The sequence below is a fragment of the Larimichthys crocea genome, chromosome XII (assembly GCF_000972845.2).
Source record: "Larimichthys crocea isolate SSNF chromosome XII, L_crocea_2.0, whole genome shotgun sequence".
NCBI lineage: Eukaryota > Metazoa > Chordata > Actinopteri > Sciaenidae > Larimichthys > Larimichthys crocea.
In genome coordinates this window covers 9,525,625-9,553,620 of record NC_040022.1, presented here as the reverse complement: position 1 = coordinate 9,553,620, position 27,996 = coordinate 9,525,625, and the positions used below count along the sequence as shown (strand labels likewise).

The window sequence follows — 27,996 nt, the reverse complement described above, 5'->3', positions numbered from 1 at the left end:
TAAAATCAGCTATGGGATGGAAGAGAAAAAAGTGCTTTTTTTCATACTGTGTTGATGAATATTGAATATGTACTTGTTCAATAAATTGTTTAAAAATGATCATTAAGTGAATGATTTTATTGTCTGTGCAGCCTGATCCACTGAACTACTTTACTGTAAGACATTTTGTTTTGTAACAGGACCACAAATAGGCCTAGTGCCTTTTTATAATTCAGCTTTATAACTCCCAAATACTTATAATTATGTTAATCAACTTTGTCATTGTTTGCTGGGCCGTCTTTGTTGGGAAAGATAGCCAGCCTCTTACACTTTTAGTCACAGTATTTCATGGTATGACTGAGAAGCAGTGAGAAGTGATATCTCAAATCTTGTTACTAAAGTAACATGGTTATGAGATAAATATAAACCAATATTGCGATATCTATATATAGTTACTTATTTCCTGAGATGTAAGAGGTGATAAAGTGGTGTTAAGGCCAATGTTTCTGGGAAACATAAGTTGTTACACAGCAAAATTGCACAATTTCATAATCAGAGGATTAATCCACGCAAAGCTACGGGTCCCGATAACATCTCTGGGTGGCTGCTGAGGAGCTGCGCACACCAGCTGACGGATGTCCTGACAGACACTGAGGAGCTGCGCACACCAGCTGACGGATGTCCTGACAGACATCCTTAACACCTCCTTCCAACAAGCAGCGGTCCCTACCTGCCTGAAAACCGCCACAATCATCCCCATCCCCAAAACCTCCACAGTGACAGGCCTTAATGACTATCGGCCGGTTACCCCGATAGTCATGAAGTGCTTCGAGAGACTGGTGATGGCCCACATCAAAGACTGCATCGACGTCACTGTGGACCCACACCAGTATGCATACAGAAAGAATCGATCCACAGAGGATGCCATTTCTTCTGTGGTCCACACAGCCCTCCCCCACTTAGAGAATAAGGACTCTTATGTTCGCCTGCTCTTTGTGGACTTCACGTCTGCATTCAATACCATCAGACCGCAGACACTGGTTCAGAAACTGATCACACTCGGACTGTGCTCTACCCTCTGCAACTGGGTCCTGGACTTTCAAACGAAAAGGCCGCAGTCTGTGAAGATCCATGACATCTCCTTCTCCGCCATCACCCTCAGCACAGGCTCCCCCCAGGGTTGTGAAGTTTGCGGATGACACAGCTGTGGTTGCTCGAATCGCTAACAACGACGAGTCTGACTACAGGCAGGAAGTGGAACACCTGGAGGATTGGTGCAGAGAAAACAACCTCTGCATCAACGTGAAGAAGACCAAGGAGATGGTCGTGGACTTCAGAAGGGGCAGACATCTCCCCCCTCCCCTGCACATCGGAGGGACAGCGGTGGAAGTGGTCTCCAGCTCCAGGTCTCCAGGTACCTGGGCGTGCACATCTCCAACGGCCTCACCAGGAGCACCAACACTTCCTATCTGGTTAGGAAGGCACACCAGCGCCTCTACCTCAGGGGGCTGCGGCGCGCTGGACTGGGGAGCTCAGTCCTGACCTCCTTCTATAGATGTGTGGTGGAAAGCGTCATGTGCACCTGCATCACCATGTGGCACGGCAACTTCTATGCGGCAGAGAGGAAGGCTCTGCAGAGGGTGGTTAAAGCTGCACAGAGGACTGTGGGACGCAGCCTATCCACCACCACGGACATTTACACCCCCAGATGCAGGAAAAGGGCCTCCTGCATCATGAAGGACCCCACTCACCAAGCACACGCTCTGTTTGCCCCTCTCCCCTCAGGCAGGAGGCTGCGGAGCATTAAGAGCAGGACCACCAGACTGAGGAACAGCTTCTTCCCAGAAGCTGTGAGACTGTTAAACTCTGGAGGGCCCCTGTAGCCCCTGCCCCCATCCCCCACCAGGACCCCACCACAGATGCACAGACAATAATACCTTGCACTATGCAATACTTGCACAATGCAGTTGTTTGCACAACCTGGACACTTGCACAATGTCACCACCTCAACATGGTGTTAATTTAAATTTGCCTTTACTTTTTATATTTTATATTCTATCTATCTATCTATCTATCTATCTATCTATCTATCTATCTATCTATCTATCTATCTATCTATCTATCTATCTATCTATCCTATCCATATTGCTTTTTTTTATTTTATATAAAAAATATCCCCTGGCCCCGGGCTGCTCCGGGACCAGGGGAAACCAATTTCGTTTCATCCCATGTTTTTACATGTGCTGTAATGACAATAAAACTCCTTGAATCCTTGAATCCTTGAATTAATAGTTAATTTTGCTTTAATATGATCAAACGATAGAAAATCTAAAGAACAGACAAAATAGCATGTCAACCAGTTCAAAACTAAACTGTTCACTTGTACTGCAACTCCTATTATAGGGATATATTTTCGAGACTCCACTAACATGATGAACAGTTTCAGAAACACTAGATAGACATTTGGGGGAAACAGCCTGAAACTGGAAATTAAAAAGTAAAACCTGTGAATTATTGGCAAACACAGAAACACATGCAAAAACAGGAAAAGCAGGGATGGCTTCTTCAAATTGTGAAATGTATGCAGAGCACAAGAGGAAGTTACTTTTAGTCTGAAGCTGTCCGTATCTCATGCACGTAGTAATCGAGTTTGTTCAGTGTCTTCGTACATTTATTTTTTTCCATTGACCACACAGGAAATGATTTCTCTTCAGACAAGTTGTGAGCTGTACTAGCACTCTGCAAAACTGCCTTTGGGTAAGTCGAAGTTAACATTTTAATTTCTGATTTTCTTGTAATTAAATCAAGACTGTAATGTAATGTAACATTTTTAGTTTAAGTATGCTAAGTATGTTAAGTTTTAACATACTGTAGAGGTTATTTTTAAAAAAAAGAAAGAAGAAAGCTTTTTCTAAATAGGTTTCTTAACTTTTAACAGAAATCAAAATGCAGTTTTAATCTAACTGTACTTAAACTTGATATGACTCTTATTTAAATGACAGGATTTATTGAGTTGATATACGTCACTTTCCAGGTATTGGACAGCAGTAAGCAGTAAGAAAATAAACGTCAGTAGAAATCAAGATGCATGACTTCGATTGTGAGAGCTTTCAAATGGCCCTGCTGCCCTCAGTGTATGGGATTGAGTTCACTGTTGCTCTGGCAGGAAACCTGTTTGCCCTGTGGCTGCTGGTCGTTAGAGAGAGAAGAAACTGGCACACTGGTGTTGTCCTGTCGTGTAACCTGGCAATAAGTGATCTGCTGTATGTCCTCACCCTGCCTTTGCTGATTGTCTACTACTCACTGGAGAAAAACTGGATATTTGGTGATGCTGTGTGCAAAATCGAGAGGTTCCTTTTCACCTGCAACCTATATGTGAGCATCTTCTTCATCATGGCGATAAGCGTGAACCGATGTGTGGCCCTCGTGTGGCCCTTCTTTACCCGATCTCATGTGAAGCCTGCCCATGCCAAAGCCGTCAGCGTCATCATCTGGATCACTGTAGGAGTCATTTCCTGCCCTGTGTTTAAATTTGCCTCTGTTTGTCACACGCACGATAATAAGACTCATTGTGTATCCATTTGCGACAATAGTGAAGAGTGGCCTCACTTCACTTACATTATATTTCTTGCTGTGTTTGGATGTGTTGTTCCCTTTCTGGTTACTTTCACTTCTTACTGTGTGGTGATTTGGGTGGTGTGGAAAAGTGTCAGTATAACCTCACTGGAGAAAGGCAAAGTAGCCCTGTTAGTCATGTCAGTGATTGTCCTGTATGCCATTTCCTTTGTGCCTCACCATGTCTTTCATATCTATAATTTGTATCTGAAAATCCAAGGCAACAGAACTAACTGTTGGGTCTACAACATGTATCAAGTGTCCAAGGGACTGGCAACTCTGAACATGTGTATCCATCCAATCCTTTACATGGCGGTGTTTGACAGTATAAGAGTAGCTTGTTGTGGGAAGAGCCGATATGACAACAAGGAGAGGGAGATGACGGGGTAAAGGTGCTACTTTTCTGTTAGGTACATCATTATTTCAATGTGTTTGTTGCTGTACTATGCCTAATTTTAACTTTCTGTCTGATGCCCCATATCATATATAGCTATTTTGTGTGTAATATGAAGGTTTATTTGTGTAATACTGAACGATGTTAATGTTTCTGTGATTTCATCTGAGATTACTTTCTCTTATGTTAACATGTTTGAGCAACTGACATTAGCACATTAACCTGAAACTGTTTGTATTCATATTTCTTTGTAGTTTTCACAGTGTTTGATGATCAGAGAGGGAGAGAAATAAAACGTCAAAAGACATCTGTATGATTCGTGGCCATCCTTGCACTGGACCAGTGTAGTTACATCCACTGACATCCAAGTTCTGATTTTGATCTCTAATCCACACCAGTACAATGAGTGTATTATCACAGACATCTGTGAAAATCCTCATGATTTTGTAACAGAACAAAAATAATCACAATTAACATTTTTTTATTAATACATTTAAAGCAGATTCTCTCTGAGTAAGTGGTTTCACTGCTTATGAAGTGTTGTTGACTAGTGACTTCTTAATCACAGGTTATGTAGAGTTTAGGGGACTTAAAATAGTGAAAGTATTCAGCATTCAACAACAAAAAGCATAAATTTGAAGTGGGTTAACAATTTAAAGCTGTTCTGCAGCAATGAAGGTTGAATCAGGCTTGAAAGCTGGTGCTACTAATTCATACAGGTGTTCCAACTTTTCTTGATTACTTATAACCCCCTCTGTCTGCATAAAAGCAGCAGTGTGGTACCAGACCCTCATGGGCATAAGGTGAACAGTACTGTACTGCAGAAAGTAGTGTGTTGCTACAAAAATGGCGAGCGACAGACCGTCATAACACTTAAAAATGTAGGTCTTTCCTACAGAGAAATTGCAAAGAAATTCAAGGTGTCAGTGAGTACAGTTACAGCTAATCAGAAACTGCTGGAAACTGACAGGAAGCGGTCTGGCAGATCTAAAGCCACAACTGAATCAAGTTTCTGAGAGTTAACAGCTTGCATGATAGGCAGCTCACAGGACAACAGCTTCAAGCACAGCTTAATAGCGGTCGTAGTAAGCAAGTCTCAGTTTCAACTGTGAAGCGAACAAGTCCAAGCTATGCCAAAACTACCTCAAGAAAAAAGAACAAGATGAACAAGATCAAGCTCAAGCTTGAAAACATGGAGTGGCCAGCACAGTCTCCAGACTTAAACCCCATCGAGCTGGTTTGGGATGAACTGGACAGAAGAGTTAAAGCCAAGCAACCTACAATTGCTACACATTTATGGGAACTTCTGCAACAGACCTGGGAAGAACTTTCTGAAGAATCTTTGATTTCTATTGTAGAAAGAATGCTACGAGTGTGTTCAGCTGTTCTGTTATATCTGCCAAAGGTGGCTACTTTGAGTCAGAAGTTTAGAATACATTTTGGTCTATAAATTGATTCTATGATTTCTTTTTCAACTCAAATTGCTTATTTGTTCTATCCTTTCATTTCAGAGTGCAATGACACAATAAACTGAATAATTTTAGTAAAAAATTCGGTGTTCTAAACGGGTGTGAATGTTGTATATATGTATGTATGTGTGTGTGGTGTGTATAATATATATGTGGTTTGTGGTGTGTGTGGGTGGTGTAGAATATCATACCTGAAAAAGTATGCTTCGTCTAGCCTAAAACCCATAAAACTATCCTCAGATTGTTGTGGGGTGTTCAGAAATTGATGAAGGGAAAGCTAGTGCTCTATAGTTCTGCTCTACATTTTTACCATAATAAAAAATAGAGATAGCATTTCTTATCATTATTCATCTTCATCGTTATCATTATTTCCACACTTCCACCGGTAAAACTTGAAACCCCTGGTTAAAATAAATAAATAAATACACGACTCTTATTTTGAAGTAACGATACTAACGTACTTTTATTGCGAAGTTTAATCCCGGAAGTGAGTGTGGTGGCGGCTGGGCTGAGCTCGTACTGCCTCGGTCTTTGCTGTCCTGAAGCTAAGCTAGCTGAGAGGATGCCGTCGATCGAATACGACGAGTGAGTGTTATTGGAAACATTTAACGAGGTCTACATGTACTGTGTGTGTTTTGTTTTGTTTTTGTCCATCTTATATTGCATATCAACCTCTCTCCTCCAGCTCCAAGCCCAGCTGGGCAGACCAAGTCGAGGAGGAAGGAGATGAAGGTAGGTAGCTAATGCTAGCCTGTCTCTTGTAGCCTGTCTCCCTGAGCGAGAGGCCGGCGAGGCGGCTTCCACCTCCACGTGGTTGTCGGGCGCAATAGCAGACTTGAAAATATACGTAACTGACGCGTTTTGAATGTTTAATCTTTCAAAGGTCGAGTCATATGTTTGAGAGACTGACATAAAATTAGATTTAACGCCACTGGTGAAACGTGTTGTCGACATACGGCCCGCGGACAGTGACGTCGGCATTGTCATTCACTGGTAACGGTAGCAAGCTTAGCGTTAGCTACGTTACTGGCTGTAGTAATAGTAATATAATATAGTAACTAGCTACGTTACTGGCTTTAGTAATAGTAATATAATATAGTAACTAGCTACGTTACTGGCTTTAGTAATAGTAATATAATATAGTAACTAGCTACGTTACTGGCTTTAGTAATAGTAATATAATATAGTAACTAGCTGTGTTACTGGCTTTAGTAATATAATATAGTAACTAGCTACGTTACTGGCTTTAGTTTGGCTTAAACGAAAAATATGATTAACTATGCAACGATTCTCCTGATAAATGTTTTAATTTGAGTGTAAAGTAAGTACTGGACCAACTCAGAACAAGAGGTGATAAATGTTGCTGCTTCACTGACACTGTTGACACCAAATGGTCTTATTTTTATCAGAGTGATGAGAATTTATGGTGGAAAAAAGGCCTTTCTAATCTTATCCTTGTCGCCATATTTCATTGCCATTGGATCGGACATTGTCCGAGGCTGTCTTTTTATATATATATATATATATATATATATATATATAGAGGGTGAGAAATGTTTAATTCTAACTTGATGTCTCATTTATTTTGTAAGGAACACTACCATCCCCCAAGGAAACCATCAAAGGAAACATAAAAACTATCACCGAGTATAAAATAGACGATGACGGAAAGAAGTTCAAGGTAATTTGGGTTTTAAGTTATTTTTTCTACAGTGTCGGTTTGTGTATGAATGTGCTTATGGTTGCTCTTATGCTTCATCTTGCATTTTAGTCTACATCAAACGTTCTGTGCTACTCTTGGAAAATATTTCATTGACACTTAACCACTAAAAAACTTAAAGGTCACAACACTAAGGCTTTAAATTGGGCATTTTGAGTACAGAAAGTAACATTTTGGCTCAGTGAAATTAAAACGAATTTGCATTTTTGTCCTCTAGATTGTGCGGACCTTTAAGATCGAGACAAGAAAAGCTTCAAAAGCTGTTGCCAGGAGAAAGGTCTTTCATTTATATTGAATTCAGTTGAAGCTGCCTTCATTTTGAAATGAACAAGACTTTGGGAAAGTCATATGTTGTGTAATATATTGTTCTTATTTCAGAACTGGAAGAAATTTGGCAACTCAGAGTTTGATGCTCCAGGTCCTAATGTCGCCACCACCACAGTCAGTGATGATGTCTTCATGACTTTCATTTCCAGCAAAGAGGTAAGCATCTATCATCAGCTTCAAGATTTTGTACTGCTGCTCATTAATGTGTAGCAATCCACATAATAATGTAAATATGCTTTAACCTTTTTCTTGATTGACTTGATTTGTGACAAAGAACGTGATTTTACCTCTTGCAGGACTTGAATGCCCAAGACCAGGATGAAGATCCAATGAACAAACTTAAAGGGCAGAAGATCGTGTCTTGTCGTATTTGCAAAGGCGACCATTGGACCACCCGCTGTCCGTACAAGGACACCCTGGGCCCCATGCAGAAGGAGTTGGCTGAACAGCTTGGGCTTTCCACTGCAGACAAGGAGAAGCCTGCTGGCTCTGGTACCATCAGCACTCCATTCACTAGATTTTGATTTGTTTATCATGTGCTAGACTAGGTTCTTAAAGTTCTAACTGGTGTGGCCTGCTTTTCTCCTTTCACCAGCGGAACCAGAGCCTGCACAGCCTGCGCAGAGCAAGACTGGAAAGTACGTTCCCCCGAGCCTGAGGGATGGAGGTACCCGAAGAGGGGAGTCCATGCAGCCCAACCGCAGAGGTGGGTGTAAGTTATTGCTCCATTTTGCTATACACCTATTCCCCACATGAGTCATTATACAGCTGTTAAGAGCATTACGCAATATAAACTGTATGTGTTTGTGACCGTTACAGCTGATGACAATGCCACAATTCGTGTGACCAATCTGTCTGAGGACACCCGTGAGACAGACTTGCAGGAGCTCTTCAGACCATTTGGCTCCATCTCGAGAATCTACCTGGCCAAAGACAAGAACACTGGGCAATCAAAGGTCAGTCCTGATCTTAAGAATATAAAGACCTGCACATTTTTATGTTTGAGTCATCTGTAATTCTTACACAAGTGCAGGACCTACTGGGTAGTTCATAAACTATTTGCTGTGTTTCCTGCAGGGTTTTGCCTTCATCAGTTTCCATCGTCGGGAGGACGCAGCCAGAGCCATCGCAGGAGTGTCAGGATTTGGATATGATCATCTTATTCTCAATGTTGAATGGGCCAAGTAAGTGAATGTCACTGTTTTTTCAACATAGCGTTTAAGCATGTTATTTATTCTTGCCCCCAACCTTTTATCTTACTCTCTTTGCAGACCGTCAAACAACTGAGGAATCCATCAGAATATATTCAAGGATGCCAGATTTATTGTTGTGGTAAAATCACGGACGCTGGAAGTGGAATGGAAATGCAAAAAAAACGTTGAAATAAATAAATAAATCTCACACTTATTATACTATTGTCATTTTATTTACATAACTAAAATAACATATTTGACTATAAATGTCACAAGCATGATTTGATTCACAAAATTTAGTACCACAAACACTTAATGACCGTTTAAAGCGTCTACTCTGGACGTAACAACTAGGCTAGCAAGAGCATTTTGAACAGAGCTAAAAAGTATGAGTCAGAAAAGAATTTCAGATTTTCTTTCAAAGATCCTGTGGGTCATGGGTCCACCAAACAGCGAAAGACGATGAATGTGGAATGTGTCAGTATTCAAGGGTCTTTACCAGCACTACCATCAACTGATCACCCTCTCTTCTCCCGGTCTTTCAAGGCAGAAATAAGGCTTTGGAGTTCAGAGGAAGGACTTTTTTTTCTCCTTCTTAACGTTTGTAAAAACTATAAAATCAGTTAGCCTCATCTAGGCTATTGTTACCGGCCAGCCCTGTCCTTTTAAGACGGTGGCCCGGTGTGTGTGGCGTACAGGTGCAAACAGGTAAACACAGGAGGAAGGGGTACACATCCAGTGTGTTAGATGTACACAGCAGAGTTAGCTCATGTGAACGTCCGAGTGTTTTAGCAGTGTCCAGTCAGATTTTGACTTGGCCTGATGTGTCTTCTGCTTTTTTTTTTTTAAAGGAATTAAATGTGCGGTTTTGCAAGAAAGCCACTACTTTGTCCTTCTTTCTTCCCACACTTTTGCCCGGACTCTAAGATGTTAGCTAGTTACCAGCAACGAGCCAAAACGTCAAACCAGTTCCCAACTGGTTCAGAGCAAGAGAAGGTTTTTAAAAGGTAACACTATGTTACTTGTTTCTAATGCTGTCTAGTGCCTAATCTCGGTATATTGTGCGTGAAATTAAATATATGAGGTCTTAATTAAAGACATTCTAAAAAAATACTTGCATTTCATGTGTGATTCAATGAAGCACATCCACATTCCTGAGTTTGCATTACGTTGCCATCAAGTTGGCCTTATGATGTATTTCTAAAACCTCTGTAGGTCTAATACAGGTTAGTTGTAATGACATCTCATTGTAAATTATAGCCTGTATCACAGGATTACTAGGCATATAAACCAAATGTAACACCCTATCGAGAATGTTATTTATTTATGTTGCCCTTTCGCATTATGACGTCATCGGAACGTTTCTCAGCCCCCCCAAATGTAAAATTACTTCCAGCATCCCTGCTTCTCAACAGGATTATTTTCAAAGATACAAAGATTTTCGTAAATTGAAATGTTCAGTTTATGTTCAGAAGATGAATGTTTGTTGCACAAGGTGTAATCACATATGTACTCTTGATATCTGCTGATCATGTTTGTAGGTATTTCTTATGAGTTGTAGAGGATTCTCGCAAAATATATTGCATGAGCCATCCACCCATCCATTAACCCCACAACTCTTCACCATGAGCACAATGGACCGGTTGCACAGCAGATGTTTCGACTTGTCAAAGCAGGACAAACACAGGTGGACTTAATAACAACATTGATGGCTCAGTTTCATTGATTGTCCCAGTAACAGTGACAGTGAAATGTGTCAAATGCAGCTATGATTATTCTGTTGCCAGTACTATATAGCTTGTACACAGACACACACTGTTATTATAGATGCATCAAAATGTACTTTACTTAGCACAAACAATGATATGACACTGCCTGGACTGTTATGGCAGGCAGTGTTGAGGTGTGTGTACAGAGCCAGCCTTCCTAATTAGTTTATTAAGTTTCTTGGTGTTGCTGTTGCCCCAACAGATGGCTGCAAAGAAGATGGAACTTGCAACAACAGACTGGCAGAACATCTGCAACATCTTGCTGCACACATTGAAGGACCTGAGTTTCCTCAGGAAGTAGAGTCTAGTCTGCCCCTCCTTGTAGACAGCCTCAGTGTTACACCTCCAGTCCAGCCTGTTGTCTCGGTGCACACTTAAGTATTTATAGTCCTCCACCTTCACCTCCACACCCTGGATGGAAACTGTGCTCAGGTCAGACTTGGGTCTCCCTAAAATCCACAACCATCTCTTTTGTTTTGGCCACATTCAAGATAAGGTGGTTAACCCCACACCACGCCACATGCCATGGGGTGGTAGGCAAACTACAGCAGGTCTAGTAAGAAGGTTACCTGAGGTCCGAGATGTACCAAAACCAGTCTCTCTAAGACTTTCATAATGTAGGATGTCAAGGCAATGGGTCTATAGTCATTGAGCACAGATGGATGAGACTTCTTAGGTACACTGAAATACACTGAATCAATTTTGGGCAGGATTTCCATCCATTAAATTTATGTAGCCCCAACTTGAACTAAGTACCTCATTGTAATATGATTTAATTGAGTTGGTTGAACTCATCTTTATCAAACACAGACAAAAAAAGCCTAAACTGATTTATACATTTGTACAACTTAAACTAATATAGTTGGTCTAAAATAAAAAAAATCTTTCATTACTTCATTTGACCCCCATTTCAGATACACATAACACAAAATTAGGTTCATGTGTTTTTATTTAAAATGAATAAAAACTCACTCATACAAATATATACATATATAAATAGAGAAGAAGAAAATCATCCACGCTGACTGTCTCTGACTGTGTGGACAGACGTGCAATAGATGTCACGGGTACAGAAGAAATCAACACAAACGTATTGTACAATTACAATAAATGATAAAATGATTACAGTAGCAGTGGGACCTGTGATGAGATAGATCATCAACTAACTATAAACTGTAATGGAGATATGGTAACAATAATGACAGTAATACATGTAGTGGATGTCGTGCAGCAGCAGCCACGATCCATGAGAACCTGCTGGACGATAAGAGCACAGAAACTCCGGGGAAGAAGTTTAGTTAGTAACATGCATTAATGAGACATGTATGTTTACAGATGGTGGTGGTAATGGTCTACTCTTAAAAATGTTGACCATGACAGCCTCCCGAACCCAGAATGGTAGTTTGTTCCACAGAACTACTTTTAGAAACCACAAGGAACCCAGCATTCTGAGAGCGCAGTGTTCTAGAGGGGTAGTAAGGTACTATGAGCTCTTTTAGATATGATGGTGCCTGACCATGAAGAGCTTTGTAAGTAAGGAGAAGAGCCAGGGAACAGGGAGCCAGTGCAAGGAAGCCAAAATGGGAGAGATGTGATCTCTGATCTTGGTTCCTGTCAGAACATGTGCAGCAGCATTCTGAATTAGTCCTAAGAAACTTATTTGAGCAGCCTCTGTCAAGTGCAGCACTAAGATCTAACAGGACAAGTACATAGATGAGTCCTTTGTCTGATGCCATTAGGAGGTAATTTGTGACTTTGACTAATGCGGTCTCTAGCCCAGAGGGAGCGCTCTCCAGCACCCCCTCTTAAGACTCCAAAAAGGGTGGGTACTCTGAACTGCCATTCAGTGCATAGACACAGACGACATTCAGGAACCGTCCCCCCACCCGAAGAGGGGAACCACCACCCCGGTCTGCCAGTCCAGAGGCACTGCCCCCGATGTCCACGCGATGTTGCAGAGACGCGTCAACCAAGACAGCCCCACAACATCACCGCCGGTGTCCACCAGCGGGTTCGGGGGCCGCCGCGTCAGGCACCGACCACCTTACGGCCACAGCTCCGGTCAGCCGCCTCGACAATGGGGGAACGCAACAGGGTCCACTCGGACTCAATGTCCCCCCGCCTCCCCCGGGACATGAGTGAAGCTCTCCCGGAGGTGGGAGTTGAAACTCTTTCTGACAGGAGATTCAGCCAGACGTTCCCAGCAAACCCGCACAGAAAGTTTGGGCCTGCCAGGTCTGATCGCCATCCTCCCCCACCATCGGAGCCAACTCACCACCAGGTGGTGATCAGTTGACAGCTCCGCCCCTCTCTTCACCCGAATGTCCAAAACATGAGGCCACAAGTCCGACGACTCGACCACAAAGTCAATCATTGAACTGCGGCCAAGGGCGTCCTGGTGCCAAGTGCACATATGGACACCCTTATGCTTGAACATGGTGTTCGTTATTGACAATCCATGACGAGCACAGAAGTCCAATAAGAGAACACCACTCGGGTTCAGATCAGGGGAGCCGTTCCTCCCAATCACACCCCTCCAGGTCTCACTGTCGCTGCCCACGTGAGCATTGAAGTCCCCCAGGAGGACGAGGGAGTCCCCAGAGGAAGCGCTCTCCAACACCCCCTCTTAAGACTCCAAAAAGGGTGGGTACTCTGAACTGCCATTCAGTGCATAGACACAGACGACATTCAGGAACCGTCCCCCCACCCAAAGAGGGGAACCACCACCCCGGTCTGCCAGTCCAGAGGCACTGCCCCCGATGTCCACGCGAATGTTGCAGAGACGCGTCAACCAAGACAGCCCCACAACATCACCGCCGGTGTCCACCAGCGGGTTCGGGGGCCGCCGCGTCAGGCACCGACCACCTTACGGCCACAGCTCCGGTCAGCCGCCTCGACAATGGGGGAACGCAACAGGGTCCACTCGGACTCAATGTCCCCCGCCTCCCCCGGGACATGAGTGAAGCTCTCCCGGAGGTGGGAGTTGAAACTCTTTCTGACAGGAGATTCAGCCAGACGTTCCCAGCAAACCCGCACAGAACGTTTGGGCCTGCCAGGTCTGACCGCCATCCTCCCCCACCATCGGAGCCAACTCACCACCAGGTGGTGATCAGTTGACAGCTCCGCCCCTCTCTTCACCCGAATGTCCAAAACATGAGGCCACAAGTCCGACGACTCGACCACAAAGTCAATCATTGAACTGCGGCCAAGGGCGTCCTGGTGTCAAGTGCACATATGGACACCCTTATGCTTGAACATGGTGTTCGTTATTGACAATCCATGACGAGCACAGAAGTCCAATAAGAGAACACCACTCGGGTTCAGATCAGGGAAGCCGTTCCTCCCAATCACGCCCCTCCAGGTCTCACTGTCGCTGCCCACGTGAGCATTGAAGTCCCCCAGGAGGACGAGGGAGTCCCCAGAGGGAGCGCTCTCCAGCACCCCCTCTTAAGACTCCAAAAAGGGTGGGTACTCTGAACTGCCATTCAGTGCATAGACACAGACGACATTCAGGACCCGTCCCCCCACCCGAAGAGGGGAACCACCACCCCGGTCTGCCAGTCCAGAGGCACTGCCCCCGATGTCCACGCGATGTTGCAGAGACGCGTCAACCAAGACAGCCCCACAACTCACCGCCGGTGTCCACCAGCGGGTTCGGGGGCCGCCGCGTCAGGCACCGACCACCTTACGGCCACAGCTCTGGTCAGCCACCTCGACAATGGGGGAACGCAACAGGGTCCACTCGGACTCAATGTCCCCCGCCTCCCCCGGGACATGAGTGAAGCTCTCCCGGAGGTGGGAGTTGAAACTCTTTCTGACAGGAGATTCAGCCAGACGTTCCCAGCAAACCCGCACAGAACGTTTGGGCCTGCCAGGTCTGACCGCCATCCTCCCCCACCATCGGAGCCAACTCACCACCAGGTGGTGATCAGTTGACAGCTCCGCCCCTCTCTTCACCCGAGTGTCCAAAACATATGGCCGCAAGTCCGACGACACGACCACAAAGTCGATCATCGAACTACGGCCGAGGGCGTCCTGGTGCCAAGTGCACATGTGGACACCCTTATGCTTGAACATGGTGTTCGTTATGGACAATCCATGACGAGCACAGAAGTCCAATAAGAGAACACCACTTGGGTTCAGATCAGGGGGGCCGTTCCTCCCAATCACGCCCCTCCAGGTCTCACTGTCGCTGCCCACGTGAGCATTGAAGTCCCCCAGGAGGACGAGGGAGTCCCCAGAGGGAGCGCTCTCCAGCACCCCCTCTTAAGACTCCAAAAAGGGTGGGTACTCTGATCTGCCATTCAGTGCATAGACACAGACGACATTCAGGACCTGTGCCCCCACCCGAAGGCGAAGGGTGGCTACCCTCTCGTCCACCGGGGTGAAGCCCAACATACAGGCACTGAGCCGGGGGGAAACAAGCATTCCCACCCCCGCTCTGCGCCTCTCGCCGGGGGCAACACCAGAGTGGTAGAGCGTCCAACCCCTCTCAAGGAAACTGGTTCCGGACCCCACGCTGTGCGTTGAGGCGAGCCCGACTATATCTAGCCGGTACCTCTCAACCTCGCGCACCAGCTCAGGCTCCTTCCCCGCCAGAGAGGTGGCGTTCCACGTCCCCAGAGCCAGCTTCTGCAACCAGGGGTCGGACCACCAGGGTCCCCGCCTCCGACTGCCACACATCTCTCTCCGCACCTGCCCCCTGAGACCCCTCCCATGGGTGGTGGGTCCATGGGAAGTACTCTCTGTGTGTTTGCAGTAAATATGTCTACTGCTCAGTATACTGTCTTTGTGTGTGTGCAGTAAATATGTCTACTGCTCAGTATACTGTGCGTGTGTGTGTGCAGTAAATATCTGTACTGCTCAGGATATACAAACAGTATACTGAGCAGTAGACATCTTTACTGCAGACATACTGTCTGTGTGTTTGCAGTATATATGTCTACTGCTCAGTATACTGTGTGTGTGTGTGCAGTAAATATCTGTACTGTTCGGGATACACACATACTGTCTCTCTTTGGACGCAGCCAAGATATTTATGCATGCTATGATTCTTTCCCATATGTCTCATTGTATTACATGCTGGGGGCAGGCTGGAGAAACAACCAAGACCTCTTAAATCCATACACAAACAAACTCTAAAAACTCTAGACAAAAAGCCAATGCATTTCCATAACTGTAGGGTACTGGAAAAATACAAGTTACTGAGCTTTGAGAATTTTAGATTATTCTCAAATTTAGAATATGAGATTGTACCATACCATTTCGTCACTCGGCATTTGGGCAATCAGCCTTCTCTGTGAAAGACACCACTCAGTGGAATGACAAACCTGACGATATAAAGAGCTGCACCTCCATCAGTACATTTAAAACCAAATTAAAACGTCTGCTAAAGGATACTCAGCTCTGTAGCCACTGACATTGTGGGTGTATGTTATGTGCTATTGTGTGTAACTTTGTATTTTGTATTATCAGACCCTGCAGGAATTCGCGATGTTGCCATTTGCAACTTCAACGCAACTTCAGTGAATCCATGTGAATTTAGGGCGGTGTTGCAATTTTAACCAATCGCCATGATTTTTCCGCAACTTCCACGCAGTCTGCCCGCGGGATTCAACTTGGCGGGTCAGGGACGGCCGCACAGTGCGGGAGGATCCTCTCATGGGGCCTCTCCCCGGCTCTGGCTGGCCCACGGCGGGCACATTTCCTCTGCGGCGGTGCGGCGCGACCGGCTCTGGGTCAGCTTGGAAAGGCTCGGGGACAGCCATAGACATATATACATAGACGCCGCATTGAGCGCTGAATCGTACATCGACATCGCCGCCATATTGGATCGGGCAGATCTGCCGGTAAACTAATACAAGGAAATGGACTGAACTTCATAAAGCGCCTTTCTACAAAGTTCTTTAAGTTAATGTCTCTTATACACCCATTCACACACACACTCATATATCTGGGAAACAAACAGGCACCAAAAACAACGTATGTAACTTTTAAAGTGATGATTATAAATGTTTACTCCTTATGTAAGCACCAAACCAACGTATGTATTTTTCTAATGCTGAGTGTTTACAGTTACTAATCTGTGTAACACTGTTACTGTGATGATAAATATTGAAATATTTATATTTAACATTTAATCTGTGTCTATAATAACCAGATCCTGAAATGTAGATGTGACATGAGGGTTTTCTGAATAAAGAGCACTAACGTGTACATACATACACATACACATACACACACACACACACAGACATATATATATATGTGTGTGTGTGTGTGAGTGTGTGTGTGTGTGTCTTTATTCAGCAACCCCTCATGTCACATCTACATTTCAGGATCTGGTTATTATAGACACAGATTAAATGTTAAATATAAATATTTCAATATTTATCATCACAGTAACAGTGTTACACACATTAGTAGCTGTAAACACTCAGCATTAGAAAAATACATACGTTGGTTTGGTGCTTACATAAGGAGTAAACATTTATAATCATCACTTTAAAAGTTACATACGTTGTTTTTGGTGCCTGTTTGTTTCCCAGATATATTAGTGTGTGTGTGAATTGGTGTATAAGAGGCATTAACTTAAAGAACTTTGTAGAAAGGCGCTTTATGAAGTTCAGTCCATTTCCTTGTATTAGTTTACCGGCAGATCTGCCCGATCCAATATGGCGGACACGTTGACGTATCGCGACCAACGACCAACCCGCTCAATGAGGCGTATGTATATATGTCTATGGGGACAGCGCCCTCCCGCCCGGACCTCGCCGCTTCCCGGGGCCGTGCACTTAGTGCTCGCTGTGCCCTCTGGGGGGCCGCTCGCCGACTGTCAAATGGCAACTTATCGCAACTTTCACTTCCTCCCGCAACAAAATCGCAACAAAAATGTAAAAAGCACCGCAACTTTCCCGCATTTTTTTTTTTTTGAAAACCTCATGCAACATCAGGCATTTTAGGCCGCAACTATTTAAAAAAAGGCCAGCGAAATCCTGGTGGGACTGTATTATGTATGTATTATGTTACAGTGTTTTTTGCTTTGTACTGTTTGTTATTGTGCTGTAACATGTTTTAACTGTGTCTGCCGAAGGGACTGCAGATGAAAAGTAGCTGGAAGCATCAAATGTACTCGTTTATGTTTAATACTGTACATGGTCCCATTAAATAAATCAACTGAAATTCAAATTGATACATTTTAAGCTAAATCATAACATGTTTGCTCTTAGACGTTTAATCTCCATGGTGACAGAGAAATATGAGATTCTTAGCTTTGATTCGAAATATGGAACGGTCGCCATCTTTTTCCATAACATTTCATCGATAATTTTGCAAAAATAAAAAAATGATGTTCTCCAATAGTATTTTTAAGTCACTACAGTCAATTTTTACCATCTAATAATCGTTTTACACCGAGAAAACGTCGAGTGTCACTGTTTTCCCAACAGGCCAGTAAAATTATTATTATTTATTTTTATTTTTTAGCGTTATATTCAGCCATTTACATGAATTAAATATTAATTTGTCCTGAAACTTATTTAAGGGTTTCGGAAAGATGTTTAAATAAAATTGGCACAACATTAAAAGAAGTCTTACTTGTAAAATGTAAGATCCACCGCCTGACTCTGCTCAGCAGGGGCTCCGAAACAGGGGCTGTGTTTGAAGAAACTTTCCAGCGGGTCCATTTTTCTCTCTCTGGGTTTATTCAGCTCACAGTCCAACAGTTTAGTCTGCAGAAGAACTTTTCCAGTCCAGTCCAGTCCACTTCTCCGACAGAGACCTTTCTCAGCAGCCTAACTCGTGTTCAGTCCAAGCTCGAATGAGCAGTTCCAGAGCTGCTTCGCGGTTCTGGACGCACATTGGCCACGCCCCTTTCTGTCTCCATGACTACCGAAGCACGCGCATTGGCGTGATGGAGGTGATACACGTGCAGCAGGTGTTTCTGTCCATAAGTGATGTGTGTGTCAAACCCCTGATGTGTCAAACACATATAGATCAGTCACTACTTTTTTTTTTTTCCTCAGATGACTTTTCTTTTATTCTTTTATTATTTATTTCATTTTATTTGATTTCTTATCCACCTTGTGTACTGTGAATTGCTGTAACAAGTGAAAAGGAAATCCCTGTGTTGGATCAGTAAAGTATATCTTCACCTGGCTTTAATATACCTGATCTGAAGAGAGGTCTTATATCAAGATCTCATTTGAAGACCTTTATTACTTGAGCTAATATGTCGCTATTTTACTTTACACAATGTTGCTTGTAGCTTGTTAACTTAGATAGATAGATAGATAGATAGATAGATCTCTACTTCTCTATCAACATCGACAAAGCAAATACTGCATCTGTAGTACTCTTTTTTGGCATGAAACCTACTGCTGCTCACAAATGCTCACTTCTGCCCTTAGATCTTGCAAATTTGGAAAAAATCACCATACCACGCTGCTATGTGCCTGCTGGTTTTGGACAAGTTGTGATGCAAGCACACATGGTTATGGCCAGTGTTCGTACGATCCCCAGGCTGGAGTTGACAGCTGCTGTTGTGTCAGTTGCAGCAAGCAACACTCTGAAAGAGGAGCTTGGTTTGGCAGATGTTGATGAATATTTCTGGACTGATTCCAAAGTAGTTTTGCATACATCAGCAATGAGGCACGTCGTTTTCACACGTTTGTGGCAAACAGGATACAGAAAATACATCTTAGCACGGCTCCTCAGCAGTGGGGGTACATTTCTACTAACGATAACCCTGCAGACCTTGCCTCTAGAGATTCAAGCACAAGTGAGATCCTCACATCAAGCTGGTTCACAGGATTCTTGTTCCTATGGGAAAAGGAGCTATCTCCAGCTGTGGTTGTCATCACAGAAATTCAGATTGGAGATCCTGAAGTCAAACAGATTTTCTTTATTTCTATATTTCTTCAGCTACTAAATTCAATTCAAATTCAAATTTGATTTGAAACATGTTTGAATATGTTTGGATGCTTTTCACAGAAAGAAAAAGTTAGATTAATTAATCACAGAACCTTTAATTAATTCGATTTTTAGCACTACTAAAACACAGTGTTTAATTCACCCAGTTTGTGATAGCAGGCGGCCTAAAAAGTTCTCTGCTGGCTGGATTTATTTTGACAGATGCCACAACTTGTCTTAATAACTAAAAGACAGATATTGCAAAAAGTGTTGGACGTTATTTAGTTTCATTTTGGTGTAATTTGCTTTCTTGCATTTTATGTCCCACAATCCTACAATAGCAAAACTTTTGCACATCCGTGGATCGACAGGTGCGTAGAAGATCATGAGTCGACCATAACATAACGAAAGGCACACTGTTGATGATAATAATAATAATATGGACACACGTGGACTGAACAGGTCACTCTGCAGACTTATTCATAGAATCAAAAGGTATATCACATCATTACACAAAGGCCTACAATTTAAATATGACACATTATGTAACCTCATGAACAAAAGAAATATAGCCAAAATTCACAGTTATAAAGAAAGGCTGCTATACCAAGAAAATATTAAACAAGTAATTCAAAAACTGGTTAAATATCTCCGACTGCAAGTTAAAAGGACATAATCCACCACACTGTAAGTTTGCAGGAGATGTATTGTAGTCAGGGAGCTTCAAATCATATCTTTATTTCTTTTTTATTATACCGATTGTCCAGTTTGCACAGCAAAGACAACTTTCAGGGTCCAAAGTGCCCAAGAGTTTATCTACTCAAACTGAGGAAATCAATATGGCTATAATAAAGAAAATCAATGTTGTTCCAATTTTCTTGCCATTGTTTTCTTTTTAGTTTGTGTAGCTTTTTGTTTTTCGCAGCAACTTGTATTCTGACCGACCCCAAAGTTCTTTTTAAGCTATATAGTCAATGGCTTCATATTAGACCTATCAAGTCTATAAAGTGCCAACTGAAAAGAGGCACTTCATATACAAATGTAAATGAAATAAGCGCATATTGAATTCTGAAAATTCAAGCTACCCGTGAACAAAGTCAGGGATGTGTTAGTTATCATGAATGCTTCCTTAACTACACTGAAGAACTTACTAGTTGTCACCTTTGTAGATTATTTGTACTAAACCTCACAAACGGTACCTGAAGTGAAAAAAGCATGTTTGGCTAATACATGACAAATCCACAGAAGCAAAAAAAAAACTTCTAAATCCAATATTAATGTGGAAAATCTGAGATATTAGGGAGGCAGGATCACACACAAGGTTATCCTGGAAGAAAACTAGCTTTCTTCTGTTTAGACAATGTTCCCCCACACAGTTTGGTCAATCAAGGTGTGGATGGAGGACCACCAGATCAAGAGCTTATCACAAGATCTGAACTCCAGTAAAAACCTCTGGAATGTGATAAAGAGATAGATGGTCATCGAAGCCAAGCTGCTGTACGTTTTGCTTTCTTTTTACTGTAATTTTTGTCAGAAGTGGCATGAAGTCATCCAAGAGCAATGTGAAAGACAGTGAGGCAAGACACATGAAACTGAATATAAAATAATTTCAAATGTTAACCAAGTAAAAAAGAAAAAAGGGGTATCCAATTTTCCCCCCAGAGCAGAGCTATGTATATAGTCAGACTTAAAATGAGAGTTGCTTTTTTTACATATTGGGAACAAAAAGCAAAGACAAAGACTTTGAGGGGTAATGATAAGACAGGACCAAGACTGGACAGTATATAGTTAACTTAGGTAGCTATGGTGTAGCTAATATTTGCCAAATTTCTTTGGGTGAGTCAGCCTTCTCAGTAAGCATGTTGCAGGATTGGATGCCTTTTTGCAGATGTACTCTTTTATGAAGTCTGATTTTACTACAGTAGATTTGGCTAACATAACCTCAGGGCAGCAACTGTCTGTCAACGCTAACATAAATTTAGAATTTGAAGTGAGTCAAGTTTCATTTCAGGAGTTCATTTCCAGTGTCTTCCTCCCCCCCAAAGAAAATGTAAATTTTGAAGTCAGTACACTTTCATCATAAACATACAGTTGTAAAAGGTATGGATGTATATGACAAGGTTAAAATAAAAAAAATAAAAAGTCACCCAGGTTGGAGGGACTTTGCAGCTGTTGACTGGTGTTCTTGTGGTTAAACCTCGACCGTAACCGTCTTTTTCCTGTGCTACAGTGTTTGCTGTAAAACTAGACTGTTTAACAACTTTTTGAAGTCACTTGTTTCAATACATTAAATTCACAAATAATTAATTTCATAAGAGCTTTATTTGAAACATTACACATATAAAAACTACATACAATTTATCCCACATTGGGTGAACATTTCTCAACAACTTGATTAAAAGCACATTTAAAAACAAAAACATGGAATGGCACAGCACAGAATGTCCATGGTGGCCACTTAGTTACACAGTTGAAAGCCAGCTTATTTGAAAAGGAACGATTGCCCGACACGTCAGCATCAGGATTCGTGGAACAGATTCTTGCTGGGAAGGTAACCAGGGACTAATCAGAGACCTCCATCTTCTCTTGTTCAACATTCTCTGTGAAGGAAAAGAAAACACACCACCTGTAAGGCTTTTTGCATCTTCAAGTGTTAAATGTGAGGCAGGACATGTACAATTTAGACAGATAAGTCACCTGATGCTTGTTCTTCCTTCATTCTCTTCCTGATACAACTCTTAATCTCCATGCCTATGGCCCTGGAGAGTGGAGGGGGCACAGCATTTCCAACCTGGCAGAAACAGAAAGCAATTACATATGTGACAGCATAAAGCAGACAGTTGACAAACATTTAGCATTGATAGTTTTTTTTTTTTAGATTGTATTTTTTGGGGGAGCGAGAGGGGAATGACACGCAGCAAAGGCCGTCCGATGCGGGACTCGAACCGGGGCCGACATTGTACAACGTTTATCATAATGTCTTTAATCATGTTGAAGCTACATTGATGTGTCATCAGATGACGTCACCCTGCTGCTTGTAGGATAAATTAAACCAGAATTTTACCTGTCTGTGTTTGTCCAGGATGTTTCCAAAGAAGCGATAGGTGTCAGGGAATCCCTGAGAACGCGCACACTCCCTCACACTGACAACTCTGTGCTGCTCAGGATGAAGAACACGGCCCTGAAATCAAAAAGCTCAGATTAAGATTCAAAGGATTTAGCTGGAAAAAAAAAAGAAAAAAGTATTTACTCAAAATGCTATTTATAAAAAGTTGATCTACCTGCTTGCCCATGGGTTCAGGGTTGGTGACGGTTGTGCTGAAGAAACCGTCCCACTCTAGTCTGCCGTAAAGTCCGGCCCAGTGATTGTGGCGGTTCCCAGTGTGGGGCAGACACCATGGGATCAGGGTGTTGAACTGCCTGTCAGCAGGGTCACATGGTGTCCCTAAAACAACAAACATGAATCAGAGATGCCTCCACACTAGAAATGTAAGCTGTAATCTGAGTTTAAAGTAGAAAGTTTGACCTGCATACCTCCTGAACAAGTGCAAACACCTCTGAGTGCACCAGTGCTGCTGCGTCCATTCTTTTTATCAGAGTGTGTGTAGCGCAGTTTCTTGGTCATGGTGCCGTCTCTCAGTCGAACCTCGATGTTGGGCAGATCCCTCCAGTCGGAGCCTGGAGCGAGGGGGATGTGACGCATTCGACCTTCAACCAGAGCACTCATGTCCTGAGGACACAAAGAGTTTTTTTTAAACCATCACATTACAATCCTACGTCACAGTACATCTGCAACACAATGTTAGGCCAAGACCAAAAGTGTGAGACCGCTCACCTTGCAGATATGATCTCTGAGAATTGGCTGATACTGTGTGCCTCTGATTTGCCTCTGGAACCAAGACTGAGGCTCCCCGTTGTAGGAAATCTCCAATGCAGCTGCACCATTGCGAATCTCTGGCAGGTCAGACATGGCGTCTCTGACAGTGATGGTTCTGTAGATTCCGCCATTACCTCTGTTGAAGACAGAACATTTAGTTTAGCATACAATCATGACCCGTTTAAGGAGCTGTACAGGTTTTGTGATCAAGAAATACAAATCAATAATTTGGTCCAGGAGGTGAGGTTTACATTACCGTGTAACATTACTGACGTATTTCTTTTCGTCCACCACCACACTCAGAGAGCAAGCTCTGGGAGCAAACACATGCAGAGGCTCAGGATAACGAGGCAGCTCCTCTCCAGGAGCAGCAGCCAGGATGATTGCCCTGCGGCGCGTCTGGGCAACACCGTACTGGCCAGCCTGATGAGGAGGGCATCACTAAGCATGTTAGTGGACTAGTAAAGCTGACAATCATAGAAATACTGGTATGCATGACGGAGGGGTCACTGGTTTAACTGCTCAAAAGAAAAAAAACTCACAAGGGGTTGGCAAGAGGACATTTGTGTTGTTAGGTAAATAAAATGAATAGGAATGTGTGTCACATGTTAATAGCAGTAGGACTGTAACTGTCATCACGTCACATTTTAAGCTATTCAGGGAGAACGGTTATTTAAATAACTTGGTTAAAATTCATTTTAAAAAGTGATAGCCAGTTTAATTTGCTCCTGCCATTCCAATACAATTACTGGTGGATCTGGGATGGTACACACAACACACACTTAAGATAAGGAGCTTTACACATGCATATTAATGCCATTCACCCAGAAGCACAATTTGGGATAATGGAATGGCTGACTGGAGAGACAATAGTCAGACCCACCTGAAGAACACCAAAAGTACACTGGTAGCCCATGCGCACAAGACAGCGTAGAGTCAGCTTCAGGACCATGGAGCTTTTGAACGAGACAAAGTTCCTCACGTTCTCAAGGAGGAAGAACTTGGGCCTGTAGTAGTCACAGTAACTGCAAGAAAGGAAAACCGTTTTTAAAAATTTGCGTTGAAGGACTGTACAGTCTATACAACAGGAAAACTCTTTACAGACACCAACTGTGAGAGGTTTTGTTTGGGTTGTTTTTGTTATGCAAAGCATGCCATTTAAGTTCCTGAAGTCATTAAAAATGTAATAAGTTGCATTAAAGTGTATCATGCACTACCTTAAAATGTATGGTCGCAACGTTATGAAAGAGCTACAAAGTTTAATTTGTCTTAATGTAGAAAGTAACTAGTTATGACTAGATTATGAAGTGCACCAAATAAGAACACCAAAATAAAATCTGTCTGATGTGAGGCCATTATTTAATTGGAGTAGTTACAGACACCGACCTGAGATAGGAGACCACGAGTGAGTTCTTGAATGTGGAGTAGGTGCGAGAGTTGAAGCGGTTCATCCCACTGAACCCTTGGCAAGGAGGTCCTCCACACAGCATCTCCACATCACCCTTCTGAGGCAGCTTCTGGCCAAGAGAATTGGTCTTCTCTCCAGACATAACCAACTTCAGTAAGATGTTGCAGTCCTCAGTGAACACTGTGGTGCCAGGATTGTTGAGCCTAAAGGCCTGTGCTGCAGGCTCCCACATCTCTATGGCCCACAGAGTCTCAGAGATACCTGAGGGCGAACAGCACTCGTGTTTTCATTGCATTGAAAGATAAAACTAATTCAACAGAGTCATGGTTTGTGGATCTGTGAACATTTCATGAGTGACAGAATGAGCATTTACCAGCCTGGTGGAAGCCTTCAGAAAGTCCACCGCAGCCAGAGAACACATCCAATGTGCGATATTTGGGCACTTTAAGCGTCTGTGGGTCACTCTGAGAATCTTGTGGTTCTTGTGGAGCAGATGCCTTTCCTTTGCCTTTACCTTGTAGAGCATAGGATCATTTGATTAGGATGTCAGTGAGCCCATAACCAATTTCAGATGAAGAAAATTAGCTTTGTTTGCATTTTCACCTTTCCCTTTGCCCTTTCCTTTGCCTTTATGGACAGCGGAGCGAGCATGATTCGGAGGGTCTTCAAAGCCTTTTGATTTTGCATTGTAGGCCTGTGAGAGGATAATGTACATGAATAAACACTACATTCGTCGACAACAGTGACATGACAGTAGATATGCCACCTTGCTGTTCAATTTGCCAATTCTTGCAGATACAAAGCAGTAACAATACCTCCAGGAAATAGAAGCGGTCAGGTCCACCACTGGAATAGTCCTGGACTGATTCGTTCAGGTCTTCTGCATACTCTACTTGACAGCGACCAAGCACCTCAGTCATGTCGACAGTCACTTCTTCATCACTCCAGAACAGCTGATTGATGTCTGTGTGGTAACTTGCTTTAACACCTTTGTGAGTGTTCTCAGGCCTGGGAGACAAAAAGCTAGTTAATTCTGAACAATCATTCGTTACAGACTAAACCCTCTATGACAAGCAATTCAATTGTAATGTAGAACCTGTAGAACTTGTAGAGTCGCAGTTTGACCTCCGAGACGTCAGGTTTCCCGTTGCTACGCCTGAGATGGAAGATCTCCTTGATGCGCCCAATGCGGAAAGGCTCTGGAGCGTCCAGGTTTGACCCTTTGATGTAGTCTGAGGACTTTCTGTAATATTCTGGATACAACTCCTCATCCACATCCTCTTTCCTATGGGAGCGCTTCACTGGACTGGCTGGCTTCACACTGAGAGCCGGAAAATGAGTCAGATTTTATGCATTTTTCCCCCACCCCCCATCATGAAAGGTTGAGTAAATTACAAATTTTGAAATTTTCTTCCCCCTCACCTGAAATTAAAAGTGTCAGGAGGCATGTAGACACTGTCTCCCACTTTGAACTGCAACCCCTTAAAGCAGGCCATAGCATACAGAACCTTGGAGTCACTGTCTTTGTCCGGCAGGGGTTCAAATGCAGTAGGCTTTTCCTGTTCTACTCTCGCTTTAGTCCTGACACAGCTGCCACAGAACCTGAAAGCAAAGGGAACATACCAACAAGTTAAAAACAATAGAAGTGATCACGTGCAGTACAAAAACCATGTGTAGATTATGCTTACTTGAACTTGCAGTCCTCTGATGGAGTGGTCTTGGGAGGTGTCACAAAGCGGGCAAATTCTGTGTCGTACCAGAACTGATAGAAGAAACTCTTCCCGTCATCTTCAATCACCTTGAGGTCAACATCCATGCCACCCTAAAATACAAATGTTACCACAGGATCAAAAAACTGACAAAAAACAAAATGAAGCTGCTGTTAGTTAAGTTAACTTACCTCCATAAACCAGTTGTTCGATGGGGCCTTGTACGTGACATTAACTTTGCCTTGTATATAACTGAGATGCATGTCTTCACACTCATCCACGATGACAAGCTCCAGCGGATCAGAAGACTCTCCCAGCACCGTGTGAATCCCACGATAGAACCAGTGGGCATGGAACATCTTTCCATTGAGGTCCTCCCACAGTGATGTGATCCTGAGGAGGAGTAAGTAATTATATTTATACAGTCCAGAGTGACAAAATGTTATCAGAATAAAATAAAAAAATTACACACCTTGCCAGATACAGAGGAATGGTTGGATCCTCTGATGAAACTGAGACACAGTCGCCAACCTCCAGCACTTCATCATTCAGACAGACCTTCCTGTAGTACTGCCTCTTCCCTTCAGTCTGTCAGGGTTGGAAACAAATATACTAAGTATGCACAGACACACCGCTGGGTTCTCATGCTTGACAGGAAAACCATTTCTTACAACTTAACCAGTGATGAGCTAAACAAATACCTCAACAGACTCTCCGATCCATGTCAGGTTGCACTGGGTCTGCTTCTTCCTCTTAGCATGAGTAACCTTTTTGGCCTTCTCCAATGGAACATCTTCCTCGATAATGTTCTCGTCATCTTCAGCCTCCTTTACAGCAAGGTTTGGGCATCTGAAAAGGTTATGCACAACAGGAATTAAGAACTCTAGACCAATGTACGACACTCTTGTCACAGTACATGAAAGCTTTTATTACAGACTGTTCTGCTCAGAGACACTCACCTCCTTTGCTTACAAGCCTGCTTGCTTTTGCCACTTCCTCCAAATTTGATCATGTCCTTGCAAGCTGCACACTTGCCACAATCAGGAGATTGGCAAACCTGAAGACAGACAAAAATGTATGGATTTCAACTGTTGCCGAACACAGAAACAGACACTAGTGAATTAGTGTTGTAGCAGTGGGGTTTCACGTAATAACAACTCACCTCACAGACACCACAGCGCTGTCTTTTGACCCCACCACTCTCTTTATCATTTTGTTCAATCTGATCAGAGAAGAAGGTGTCGAAGATCTGGTGCACCAGCTTGGTAGTGGTTGCTTTAGTTGGTCCCTTACTGTCCTTCTCTATCTTTGTTGGGTGACGAATGGCCTGTCTTCTGGCAGCTCTCCTGTTAACAGAATAAAGCTTTTGCTCAGAGGAGAGCTCCATTTGGCTTGGCACAAACACCTGATGATATGTGGAGCGATGGCATTATGAAGCCCCTGGCCGTCAACACACCACAGCATCAGGCCATGCAACATAACAAGCAAACAAAACCAAACAGACACAGTAAAGATGTACAATGCAGAGTTCCCATAAAATGCAACTGGACAATTAAGTTCCTCCCAAACATTATGGCTTGCAGAGTTACAGCTATGTTTTAGAGAGCACTTTGGTCTTATCTGGCA

At 43.2% G+C, this 27,996-nt stretch overlaps 3 protein-coding genes across 4 annotated transcripts in view; 2 read left to right on the top strand and 1 right to left on the bottom strand.

Annotated features, from left to right (window-relative positions):
* Positions 1 to 2,577: 2,577 nt before the first annotated feature.
* p2ry11 (purinergic receptor P2Y11) lies at positions 2,578 to 4,295 on the top strand. The gene is made up of 2 exons (XM_010730426.3): positions 2,578 to 2,736; positions 3,014 to 4,295. The coding sequence occupies exon 2, from the start codon at positions 3,064 to 3,066 to the stop codon at positions 3,982 to 3,984; it is 921 nt and encodes a 306-aa protein (XP_010728728.2). The 5' UTR covers positions 2,578 to 2,736; positions 3,014 to 3,063; the 3' UTR covers positions 3,985 to 4,295.
* Positions 4,296 to 5,909: 1,614 nt separating this feature from the next.
* Positions 5,910 to 8,914, top strand: eif3g (eukaryotic translation initiation factor 3, subunit G). 2 transcript variants are annotated; one of them, XM_010730343.3, is made up of 10 exons: positions 5,910 to 6,042; positions 6,143 to 6,189; positions 7,050 to 7,138; positions 7,395 to 7,454; positions 7,556 to 7,660; positions 7,801 to 7,996; positions 8,100 to 8,210; positions 8,324 to 8,460; positions 8,582 to 8,688; positions 8,776 to 8,914. In XM_010730343.3, exons 1-10 carry the CDS (start codon positions 6,020 to 6,022, stop codon positions 8,789 to 8,791), a joined length of 891 nt encoding a protein of 296 aa, XP_010728645.1. In that variant the 5' UTR covers positions 5,910 to 6,019; the 3' UTR covers positions 8,792 to 8,914. The 2 variants fall into 2 exon arrangements, with proteins under 2 accessions (XP_010728645.1, XP_010728644.1); XM_010730342.3 differs by having other exon boundaries at positions 8,100 to 8,216.
* A 12,765-nt stretch (positions 8,915 to 21,679) lies between these two features.
* The window catches only part of dnmt1 (DNA (cytosine-5-)-methyltransferase 1), an 11,896-nt gene continuing 5,579 nt past the window's right edge, over positions 21,680 to 27,996 (bottom strand). The window contains exons 15-34 of the mRNA XM_019252858.2: positions 27,533 to 27,716; positions 27,330 to 27,427; positions 27,072 to 27,219; positions 26,843 to 26,958; positions 26,562 to 26,763; positions 26,350 to 26,483; positions 26,084 to 26,263; positions 25,758 to 25,982; positions 25,477 to 25,669; positions 25,265 to 25,355; positions 25,035 to 25,175; positions 24,640 to 24,922; positions 24,137 to 24,278; positions 23,510 to 23,676; positions 23,212 to 23,389; positions 22,911 to 23,106; positions 22,658 to 22,821; positions 22,441 to 22,557; positions 22,074 to 22,167; positions 21,680 to 21,976 (exon numbers count right to left, since the gene is read on the bottom strand). Of these exons, the coding sequence (XP_019108403.1) occupies positions 21,939 to 21,976; positions 22,074 to 22,167; positions 22,441 to 22,557; positions 22,658 to 22,821; positions 22,911 to 23,106; positions 23,212 to 23,389; positions 23,510 to 23,676; positions 24,137 to 24,278; positions 24,640 to 24,922; positions 25,035 to 25,175; positions 25,265 to 25,355; positions 25,477 to 25,669; positions 25,758 to 25,982; positions 26,084 to 26,263; positions 26,350 to 26,483; positions 26,562 to 26,763; positions 26,843 to 26,958; positions 27,072 to 27,219; positions 27,330 to 27,427; positions 27,533 to 27,716 (3,091 nt within the window). The 3' untranslated portion in view covers positions 21,680 to 21,938. The remainder of the gene's footprint in view (positions 21,977 to 22,073; positions 22,168 to 22,440; positions 22,558 to 22,657; positions 22,822 to 22,910; positions 23,107 to 23,211; positions 23,390 to 23,509; positions 23,677 to 24,136; positions 24,279 to 24,639; positions 24,923 to 25,034; positions 25,176 to 25,264; positions 25,356 to 25,476; positions 25,670 to 25,757; positions 25,983 to 26,083; positions 26,264 to 26,349; positions 26,484 to 26,561; positions 26,764 to 26,842; positions 26,959 to 27,071; positions 27,220 to 27,329; positions 27,428 to 27,532; positions 27,717 to 27,996) is intronic.